The 11,991-nt window shown below is 39.6% G+C and overlaps 1 protein-coding gene across 1 annotated transcript in view; it reads left to right on the top strand.

The window, feature by feature from the left end:
- The first annotated feature begins 9,907 nt into the window (after nucleotides 1–9,907).
- The window catches only part of sack1c (scaffolding CK1 anchoring protein C), a 16,505-nt gene continuing 14,421 nt past the window's right edge, over nucleotides 9,908–11,991 (top strand). Inside the window, exon 1 of the mRNA XM_023393261.2 lies at nucleotides 9,908–11,013. Coding sequence (XP_023249029.1) covers nucleotides 10,504–11,013 — 510 coding nt within the window. The 5' untranslated portion in view covers nucleotides 9,908–10,503. The remainder of the gene's footprint in view (nucleotides 11,014–11,991) is intronic.

Below are 11,991 nucleotides of genomic sequence, written 5' to 3'. Positions count from 1 at the left end.
ACACACACACACACATACACACACACACACACACACACATTTGCATTGCTGTACTTAAAGTCCAGTTTTCTCTTCCACTTTCCCACAGTCACCTCCCTGTGTTCACACCCTCTGAAGTATCTCACACCTGGACTCTATCAGCCAGAGGTGGAGGTGAAGCACTCGTCAACATGTAAAAGCCCTGCAATGAAGAATGTAACTTCAAGCAGCTGTAATCAATATTTTTTATACTAACAATGAATGAAATGACGGTGCAGCTCCTCTCGGCTTCACAGAGCTTTACAGTGAGTTTCAGTTCATTGTCTGTCTGACTGGACACAACTTTATTGAACGATATTCAAACCGACACCACTCTCATATTTGTACGGTGAAAGGTGAAGCTACAGCTGGTTGTCTTATAGATCTGCAGAAAGACTGGACACAGCGGAAAGTCAGACACACGAAAACTACAACATTTAATTAAAAAACAAAAGTACAAGTACAGTTGTGATGTAATAGCAGCAGATAGATGTTTGTTCCTTCAGCTAAACTAAGCTCACCAGCTCCTGAAGGTATGGTATTTATCGTGCCAATATGAAAGTGGTATCTTCTCATAAATGTATAAACTATTCCTTCAAAATAAAGTTCTGTGGGTTTGAACAGCTTCTTTTTTCCGTAAATCTAAACCAAATCCTGAATCTGATCTTAAACCCAACTCTAACTCCTAAACCTGAAGGAGAGATTGTTTTCCATCCATCTGCTCATGTGAGGATAGTTGGTCCTCACGACTCCGGCTAACAAACCCCTAACCTGAGTGTCTGTCCCAAGCACATACGTGTTCTTCCCTTTCCCAGCCCTCTTCTGTCTCAGACACGCTGGAGCTCAACAGTGATCTCTGGCTGGTTTGCCTGAAGCTGCTTGTTCTGTACAGCCAACACATGTGCTGATGCAGCAACTTCTGAACTGAGTTTAATCCAAAGTGACATGAGCGCCCAGTGAAAGAAAAGAGTTGAGCTGCTCCGAAAACATTTGAAAACCTGATCCAACATTAATTAAATGATCATTTATATATATAAAAAAAATGTATATAGCTTAATACATGCTCTCAATAATGTTAGACTTATTCAGTTTTGTGCACGTCTGAATGGGCCTGAGGATAAAGATTAGTCGTCACAAAATACATGTAAATCTCATATAACCTCAGCTCAATATAAATAATTGTCCGCTGCATTCAGATTTTTAATTGGTGCATGAGTCAGGTGGGGAAAGAGAAAGAAAAAGAAGAAGAAGATCTTTGTGATGATAGCGCATGGACTGTGGTTTTATGATTTGGCATGGAGATTGACAGTTGGCATGTCAAGTATTTGTTTGATTTCCAGAAAGAGGGCGTTGCCGTGTCTGTTATCGTGGCGGCGTTTCCTCCACTTAATGAGAAGTGGCAGAGAGTGAAGGGCGTAATTTATTAAAAGTAAGATATGACTACATTAAACATGTAACTCAAAGTTATGGTAGTATTCATAAAACAGGTCGTGGGTCCTTGTTTTCTACCCTGCCAGGTAGTCGACTGCATACACCTGGTGCAATCACCTGATTTTGTAATTGAGAGCAGGTGTGACAGGTGTTGGCACAGAGAGAAGTAAGTTGTTCTAACCTTGAAGATGAACCATCAAAAACCAACAAAGCGGCAGCAGCTTGCGTAAAAAACATCCATCACTGTGCTAATCCTGGCCGATCTGCACTTGCATAATACTATTGTGAATTCATGCAACATTGTTATCAGTACGTAGGAAACTGGAATGAGGTTTCTGTACGACTGAAAATCTTCCTGTCAGTGTCGGCTAAAACACTTGAGAGAACAAGGCAGTAATGCTAGTCCCTTGCCAAAACTGAAACCTTGACTCAGCCTCTGATCATGCAGCTGATTTATAGGTGTAATTGTTACAAAGCGATGACAAATAACAATGAACAAATTACAGTTAATATGAAAAGGTGATCGTGCATATAGATAAACATCACACTCATATAACTCACACCTTCAGCAGGAATTGAGCAGATGTTTTTTGTTGTTTATGGTTCAGTCAGGCTTTTAAAAGTATCATTTGTTTTGCATTGTTTTGACACATCAGATCCTAATCCACACGTCTTATATGCACAGGAAACACGATGTATTGACAGCTCACTCTGCTGTTTCATTTGATCTGGATTCAAACCAGGAAGTTGTTTAACTGCCAAAAATAATCCATCAAAGAAATTATTCATAATTATCCTTAATGACACCAGTAACTCAACTGCCAAAATATTCCCATAGTATGGAGCGTATTATTAAATGAAAATCAAGGGGGGGGGGCCACTTTTTCTCCAGGGTGAAAGGAAACAAGGTGCACACTTCAGTAAACTGAAGTCTTACAGTATCTCTCTTGTTCAACTAAAGCTGTCAAATAAATGTAGTGTACTGTGAGTAATATACAAGTACCTCAAATTGTACTTAAGTACAGTACTTAGAGTAAATGTTCTTAATTACTTTCCAGCACGGCTAATACAATTATGTAGCCTCCAGCAAAAGCCAAGGGGGCGCTTCTTAAAAGGTTAATATCAAAAAGGTAAATGACTAAACCACCACAGCCACATAAAAGACTATTAAAATGAAATAATAAAGTCTAAACGTTTCTCTACATCAACTAATCCTCCATTGTCTCACTGCTCATGACTGAGCTCCAGTGTCTGATGACATTAGAATATATATGACATTTTAAATTGGTTATGAAACCGCAAGCTAACACTGGAAATGAAAAGGCATGCTATCAGCTGGCTAACATTAGTTAGCTAAACTGAAACTTTAGGCTAAAGTTAGAGGCTAGCTAACATTAGTTAGCTAAACTGTAACTTATGGCAAAAGTTGTAAACTACCTAAAATTAGTAGCTAAACTGTAACTTAAGGCTAACGTCAGTTAATGCAGACGCTAGCCACCGATGGAGAGAGAGGCAGGTAGGCAAAACTTTCAGCTAACATCAAGGTGAAGAAATGGTATGGTCCATTTCAGGGGTGTCTGAAATCGTATTACATGAGTCTTCCGGTCATGAATATGGGAAATATACTGTAACTACAATTGGAGTTCAGTAGGATATATAAATGTTTCAACCCCCCTGAACTGCTGTTTTTATCTCTTTTGGGGGGCTCCAAGTCTTAATCAGGGGGGTCCGACTCCCGCAATCCCTTCCATAATTCAAACCCTGCCATAGTGGCCAATTTCAAACTCTTACGACATTGTTCTCTAAATGATCTCAGCTGTCCACATACTTTTGTGTTTTGCTCCAGGGCTGTTTTCTGCTGGTTTGGGTTATAGGCCTCTTGGTTCCAGTGAAGGGGAAATGTTACTGTTCCAGCATACAGTGATATTTTAGACAATAGTGCGCTTTGTGACAAGAGTTTGCAGAAGGTCGGTTCCTATTTCAACATGGCAAAACCACAAAACCAGCTCCTTACAGAAACCGTTTCCCCAGTTTGGTGTGGAAGAACATGAGTGGGCTGCACAGACTTCAACCCCACTCAACACCTTTGCTGGTTGTTTAGAAGTTAAAAGGTAAATTCTCTCTTTTTACACAGTTGTTTTCACAGGATGCGGTCTATGAAGATGCGGCCCTTCATAGCCATCGAAGACCGAACCGAAATGAGACGGCCTGGCCTATGGAGAACTTTCACTTTTGCATCACCAGCTGTGCCTGAAATGGGACATCCTAGTAGTGACACAACCTTCGTCTTCAAACTCAGCCTGCCAAGGATGCAACCCCTGAATATGGACACAGCTTCAGTTGGACACTTACAGATGAAGAACGTCTTGCTAGACCTTAGCTAAAAAGCCAAAACGTGTTGTCAGGGTGATTCCAAACCAGTTTTATTCTGTGTTCGCTGACATGCTAACAACATATTTTAAATCCTGCCTTTGCTGCACCACACAAGGTAACATGCAGTCAGCGTTAACTTGCCCTCACCTGCTTACTCTTGCGCTCTCTCTCTCTCATTTCTACCTTTCATCCATCATGTTGACGAAGTCTGTACGATCCTGACTCATTGGTTTCAGTCAACTTTGGTGTTTCTGCATATAAGCCTGGAGGTTGTGTCCATTACGACGGCTATGACTCATCAAGGTGACCTCCCCACGGCACAGCTGCTGACTCACCTCAAACATGCGATCGTGAATATGAAAGTTACGCACCTGTTATGCCAACAGGAAACCATGCCTAATTAGTTTGCACATTCCATTAGTTTCCGATTAATTATTGAGTTTTCCTGGATGTTTCCTTCTGTATGGTTCTGTAGCTGATACCACTGTAGTTCTTGTCAAAGCTGAGAATAAAGCGAGTGTCTGGCAGGTGTCCACAATCCTCTGTCTTACATTAACAGGGTCATCTGGTTCACATGAGCAGATAGAGATCAAACGATAACAAACAAGTTCAAAGACAGACGTGCTAAAGAAAAACACATTAACATACGTCAGCCAGTCACTGATTGACATGTGATCTGTAGTTTAACGTGTGGTGAGACACATGACCGTAACCTTTTGTTTGCACTTGAGACGTCAAGAAAATATTAAAAACTAGAAGCACCAGTTTGACTGACTGAAAGTATGAATGAGCAGAGAAGAGTTCAAGGAACCGTGGGAGTTTGAAACAATAGAACAATTAAAATAATTAGATGCGTAATTACTAATAGGAAGTCTATCTTTCGTATGGCCTTGCTGTGGCTGATGTTTTCAGCATGAGGGCAGAATGGCAACTAAAGGTCCAGCATGATTCCTTCTTTTTCTTCCATCCACCTCACGACCCGGACAAGACAGTGTGCAAACGAATCATAAGTGTCAGGCTTTGCTCGGTGCAAAAGCAGCCTGTTTACTTATTTAAATACCACAGAGTCGTGAAGTACTAGCAACACAGTGGTGTTTGGTCTTAGCACCATACACCTCACCCAACTGAGTAAATATCAAGTCACACATGAACATGAACTCCTCACGGATGTTTACGACCGGTTGCGGACATCGTTCCTCTTGCACTTGAAAAGTGAAATCATACCTGTAGAGAACTTGTCACTTTCTAATAAGGCAGCATTTATAAAGCGTTTCTATGCTGAAAGTATTTACTTTATTAACGGTTAATACATCTTTCCTAATGCTTTGTAGGTCAGTTATAATTGTTATAATTGTAATGTATTGTCATAATTAATAAGAGCATTTTTTGAGTTGTCAGATTGTGGAAAATTGTCGTCAATTACAACTCTTGTCTTTTTAACTCTTTAATCTATAAAGGACCTTTATTTTTAACTACTACTTATTTACAACTGCAGACTTGCTATTATATAACCATTTATTCACATATAGATAGAGTTTTACCAGCTATTGATTAATCTGCAAAACTGAATGTAGAGAGAACACAGTAAATATGAAATGTTTGAATAAAGACTCTCTTGCATCAGTGTTTCCTGTTTAAATCTAATGTTTTGGTAAAACATGGTGTTTCTGTTCAGTAATAATGCAGTTCATAACATGAACAAGTACTGAGCGTTTCATTCTTTCTAATAACTCATCAGGTCTGCAGTTATAAATGTTTTTATGACATTAATAAAGGATCCTGGGTTTCTCAGCTTCTAATGAGCAATTAGTAAAACTCAGTATATTATGAAGATACTGTGACTGTTCGACCCATTAACTCCCCATTAACACAGAAAACCATTTAGGACAAGACGAAATCAGATTCATTCTTCATTCATCTATTAATTTTGTCACGTTTCCCGCGGGAGCAGAGGCAGAGATGATGAATCCTCCTCTGTCTCCTTCAAACGTCTCCTTCTGTTTCTCTGACATCCGTACAGGAAATTTACAGAGCACACTACACTAACATTTTCCAGTAGGCATTTCCTTTCCGAAGAAATTTCTACAAAGAAACTTGATAACGAAAAGAAAATTCTTAGGAAGAGTTCCCGGGAAGGACTACAAACTAATTACAGGGAAACAGGAGATAGCTTTTATTATTATTGCCCTGCTATTGCTTTTTGCTCTCACATGACACATTTTGTAGTTTAGGAAAAGCACAGTAGTAGATTTACCTTTGAATTTTGAAGTAATTCTCAAAACCATTGGTCTTCGAATTCAGACAAAAGTAGTAAAGTAAAGGCAGCTTCTAATTTCCAGCCAGCACCCTTTGTCCCATCATCACTGACACATTGGCATTAAGTGATTTTTATAAGCTGTAATAGCAACGTTAGCTCCACAAGTTGAATTTTATGTTAAAGTTGTCCCTGCTTTACTTTTTAATGTTTGTAGCTGACCTGTGTTTGAGTAAAAACCCTGTTAAAGATGTCTTTAAAGTAAAAACCATGTAAAACAAAAACACAAAAAACGTCTTGAATATGCTCTTGGCTACTGCTAAAAGACTGAGGCTAAAGCTAACAGCTGAGGCTAAAGCTAACAGGTCCTCAGCAGTTGATGATCTATGTGGAAGACTTAAATAAAGAGATATCACTATTGCATTGCATTGTAGAGTATTGCAAGTATGATGTGTGAAAAAGTACATTTTATTCTATTTTAATATAACCTTGTTTGGTTGCTTAGCTAACCTTTTAGCTTGTTGTTCATGTTTTCAGACAGTAGCCATTTTGTTTCACTTTTAAATCAAGAGAAAATGCTCTTGTTTGTCTGATTGGTGAATGTAATGTAATCCCATATATAATAAGTTTGGCTGGAGTTTCTTGGGAGGAAAACTTTAACCCAATGAAGAGCGGGACACACATGCTAACGTTAGCCCACAGGCTACTCTTAGCATCCAGAACAAGGTGTTTATACTGTATATAATAACCCCACAAAATAGTGCAATATGAACTTCCTGAGCGTAGTCTTGCTGGTGCTAAGCTACTGTAGTTAGCTGCACATGCTAATGTTTGCTAACATCAAGGCAAATAGTGTTTATTCTTTCCTATAATATGCAATTAATTTAATAACTGCTCAGTCAGTGTGACTTTCTATTCTCCCTTTGACAAATTCAGTATCAAGTGAAAGTGACACTGAAAATTTTACTGACGTCTTACGCAGCTACAAATATCAAATCTGACAACATGATTTAACAATTAAGGTGACAAAGACGAATAAAAACAGGAGGGAACAATCGGTCTACGGTGCATCCTGTCGGCTCTAAGGTGCTTTGCATGTTTAACACTGCGGGTTCAAACTGTTGGTGACCTCAGTTGCGTTTCTCTTCCCTCTGCTCTGACTTCCCCCGATCCTGTTGTTGTCTATTGTGTGGTGAAACTCACAGGGGAATTAATCCGTCCCAAAGCCAGGCCAGGATGTTGAACTTAGGCTCTGGAGGTCTTTGATACTCCGATGGATCTGCTCACCTCAGATGTGCAAGTCCCTGTAGTCCTCAGATATCTCAACAACTACTCAAATGATTGCAATGAGTCTTGGATTGCATGTTCAGTACCTTCACACTATAGACTATAATAGAGTTTTAATTTGATCTTGGCCTGAATAATTAGTATCGTTGAGATTCAGCAAACACGTTTTACAGAATAACAAACTGTATTGTGGTAATACTGCAGATGTCGTCCAGTTTATAGTCATTAATATGTCATGCTTGTCTTCTTCTTCAAACCTCCAGGTCACTGAATGCGCCGTCCCAAAGGGAAAATATATAATATCATAATAAACCTAGAACATATGCACATAAATTATTAAATCAAGAGTATTATTTATTAAATTATGAGCACAAATTAGTTTTTTCTTCTCTTTTCTCTTTTGTTCTTTTTTGTGTTTAGTGCCAATTCTCAAATGTTTGCATGCTAAGCTAATACGGTGAACAATGTAAACATTATATATACATTATCTGCTAAATATGAACATGTTAGCTTTGTCACCGTCAGCATGTTAGCATGGCATCATCACTATACTGACGAATTACATGAATGTCTCCTGACGTCAGCAGGAGTGTCAGTTGTGAGTGAAGGTAAATGAAAGACTAACGCAATAATAGCTGTGGGATTACTTTGAATACACTAAGATTTATCCACCTGCTGTTCTGTCCTGCAATTCAATACATGTATTAAGCCATTAAGCCATGGGATATTTGCCAGCGTAAACAATAAGTGGCTGCACCTAAATCACTTGATTTAGAAAAATCTAAATGTCTCAGAAATTGTTTATATACATAATAATTCACACAGTATATAGAGAAATGAATGATATATAGAAAAGTATGGGAATATCCTTCTAAATATCTTTCATTAAAGGGCAAAGAGATGTTTTCTTGAATTGTTTCGATGCATAAATGAAGGTATGAAGGTCTCATTCCTCACCTCACATCGATCAGACAGTTATACAGGTCATTTGAAATGATTAAATAATTAAATTAAATAATTAGCACACTGGAGGAGTTTCAGTCTTGTGCTGTTGTTGAGCAACAAAACAACTATAATGCAAGTCGAGGCGGTAATCTCTGTGCCGGATAATTACTTGATCCCTATGTGACAGATGGAGATGTCTGTGTGTGTGTGTGTGTGTGTGTGTGTGTGTGTGTGTGTCAGTGTAGAGACTAGCATGAGCTTTCAAGTGAACTAGGGGTTGTTGTCCACATGTAACACACTACCACAGGGACAGAGTCTCCGGGGGGGGGGGGGTTTCCATGTCACACATCATGTGAGCAGAAAACACTTCCATGTCAGTCGTGTCTGTTTCCCAAAATTTAAAACGTGTTCTACAAATAAATGTTTTTGTTACTTTTAAACTTTGACTGTCGTGTCAATCTGATCTTTGCAGTTTATTCTTCTGTAGCCTTTTCCTTCTTTATCTTTGATCAATAAATGAAAGAAAGAATTAAAATGATGATTTTATGTTTCAAGAGGGAGACAAGACAACCACAGACAGTATGAGTACAACCGGAAGTACGCCTTCAAAATAAAAGCATTTGATTTGTTGCACTTGGAAACAACAGCTAGCAGATCAATGAACAAGCTCTAATGTTGAAGTTCTATAATAAACATGGGTTTTCATTCTGTGTAAAAGACATGATGGGTTTATTAATTGATATTATAGATTATGACGACAGCACAGGTGCAGAGATAATAAAATGAAGTGTCGTATGAGGTAAATTAAGTGAGATCACGCTCATTACCTGTATCTAAAATTACTGGAGACTTCTCAGTAGAGTTGTAAAATTAAGCATTTCTATTATCAGCTGTAGGAATTAATTTTTTACCAGTACACCAATATAAACACACTCTGCATTCGAAGTAAAAGTGCAAAAGCATTATCAGCAAAATGTAGTTCAAATCGAAGTAAAAGTACTTGTTCCGCAGTAAAATGTCCCTCTGAGTTATAAATGTGATTAAATATGACATTATTAGATTGTTGACACTGATGCATTCATGTGTAAGTAGCAGTTCGCTGTTGTTTTAGGAATACAATTAGGTAATTAAGTCTAGTGCTTCTCAAGCTGAGGGACAGACCTCTCACAAGAAAAATATATGTGGAATTACAAGCCACAAAGGTTGAGGAACTTTGCTTTAACTATGCTTTTTATTTTTATAAACTTATCATGTTTTTTTGTTTTTTTTTCATAAATCTTAATCTTAAAAGTAACTATTAGAAAACTATAGCTGTCAAATAAATGTAGGGAATAATTCAAGATATTTATGTTACAGAGTAAAAGTAAATAGTGGCAGAAAAAGAGAATAAAGTTCAGTAAAGTACAAGTATCTCAATGTTGTAGTAAAGTTGACTTTCTCACGGGGCTTTATTTTGAAATGTCTAACCAGAAGAAGCCTACCTGTTGTGAGCTGGTTGGCTTGACAGCAGTGGGAACGGTTGTGGTGGAGGAGGAGGAGGAGGAGCCTGACAATGCTGGAGACCAATGACAGGACAGGTAGTAACAGGTGAGCAGGAGACCCACACACACACACACACACACACACACAGAAGAGGTGGCCGCGGCGCTGAAAAGACTCCTGGGACTTCAGGTCCTGTCTGACATGACGGGGAATTAGAGAAGCGAGGACCATTTGAGCGTCCGGGAGGAAACGGCTCCTGATCTGGATTATTACCGCGACTAAAACCCGGAGGACAGAAAAGAAAACACTTTAAAAAATATCCGTGTAGTAAGTGTCTGTGGTGAGTTAGTGCGACTTTATATCATTTACATTAGATCTTTAAAGTGTCACAGCAGTTGCAGTTTTGCTGTACGTGCTGTGTTTGTAGTGTTGGTTGGACCTCATGGTAGATTATTGATCTGTTGTCGATCACCGGCCCAAAGGATCTGATCCAGCGTCTGTTTTCCTCTAAATGGCAGTTTCTTCTTCTTTGTTGTTGGGCCACAATGTTTCTGCAGCAGCTGAGCAGTAGTTTGGCAGCGGAGGGTTGTTTATCCTTTCATAACCCATCAGAGGATTGTTAGGGGTGTTTACTGTGAGGGGTTTTTATTTTTTTATTTTTTTATAAGAGTTGCCAAATTAATCCCAGAATTATTGCTGACTACACGAGCACCATGATCAGCTCGGAGGGCCTGCGGCCGAGCACGAACGGCAGGAAGCCGCTGGGCAAGCTCGCCTCCCGGCTGGAGGAGGTGAAGTCCCCGTGGCGGCAGGTCTCCTCGCTGGAGCTGAGCCACAACGAGGCGGCCCGGCTGGCGACGGACGCGCTGCTGGAGCAGGGGGAGAAGGAGTACCGCAGGGTGCTGGCCGAGGAGCGGGAGCTCAACTTCCTCTCCCCGCTGGAGATTCGCTACATCACCCAGCATGTGGCCAAAACCGGCGGCTGCGAGAGCAACGGCACCGGCCCCAACGACCGGGACTTCGGGGACGGAGACGCCGTGTCCGAGCTCACCTCCGGGACTTACTTCCCTATGATGTCCGACGAGGAGCCGCCGATGCTGGAGCTCGGCTGGCCGGACTCCCCGGCGAGATACGGACCGTCGGAGACGCAGATCTACTTCCAGAGGGACAAGTCTCATAACGTCAAAGACCTCATCAGGTCCCTGATCAACAAGGCTAAAAAGGTAAGAGGACAATTTCATTCAATATCATTTCATTAAATTAAAAAACAACAACAAAAATAAGCTTTTTAAGTACAAAAGAAATAGTTTTAAGTTCAGTGTAAAGAGGTTTTACCACTTTAAAAGAGGAAACTACAGCGATAGTCAGACACTATATGACATCTGCATTCATTAACTAATATAATAATGATCTAACATTTAATCTTCTTTAAGCCAACTGTGCTTGGCCTCATTACTGTTTATAGTGCAGCTAAATAACCGCTAATCAATCCATTAATCAGAGGTCAGTCTGTTGTTAGCCTGGTTGACATGGCTGGAGGTCAAGGGGCAGCAGGGGGGGGGGGTCCTCAGGTAAAGGTCCACAACATTACCATCCACCAGATGTTAGAGCAGCTGCGTGATGCATGGAGGTGGTTATGTAAATGACAATCCATCATAAATTCACTTTACCTTCTGTCACAGCAGTTTTGTTTGGTTTGAGCTTCATGTGCAGAAAGAGCAAACAAAACATTTTAAAATGTATTATTCAATAATAATAATGAATAATGTATTAATAAAGTTTAAATAACAGCTTTAAAGCCATTTCAGTGAACGAGGAGACATGTTGTATCCAATAGTATAATCTTTAATTCTGAAATTTTAAATAAAATGTAATTTAACTATTTTTTTGTGGGAAATTCAAAATTTTAATTCAAAGCAGAGTATTTTTATACATATGTGTATATATATATATATATATATTTATAAACCTGCCTGGAGGGGATCTTAAAGCATATCTGACATAAATCATTATTCGTGAACAGAAACATGTTGGTGTCTGTTTCCTGACAAACAACATGGTGAAGAACTGCTTGTTTCCCGCTGTCAGTTGGGTGTTTTTTGTTTTCCGTCCCTCTCACCTGAATGCATCATTTCTGCCTCCAGTGGTTTCCGCTTGGTTTGCTTACAAACAAATGCAGCAGGGCTGAGAGCCCCCCCCCC

This window comes from Seriola lalandi, unplaced genomic scaffold (genome assembly GCF_002814215.2).
Source record: "Seriola lalandi dorsalis isolate HSWRI2012SDOR001 ecotype SW California unplaced genomic scaffold, Sedor1 jcf7180002054932, whole genome shotgun sequence".
In the NCBI taxonomy this organism is placed as follows: domain Eukaryota; kingdom Metazoa; phylum Chordata; class Actinopteri; order Carangiformes; family Carangidae; genus Seriola; species Seriola lalandi.
This window is presented reverse-complemented; position numbering and strand designations above follow the sequence as displayed.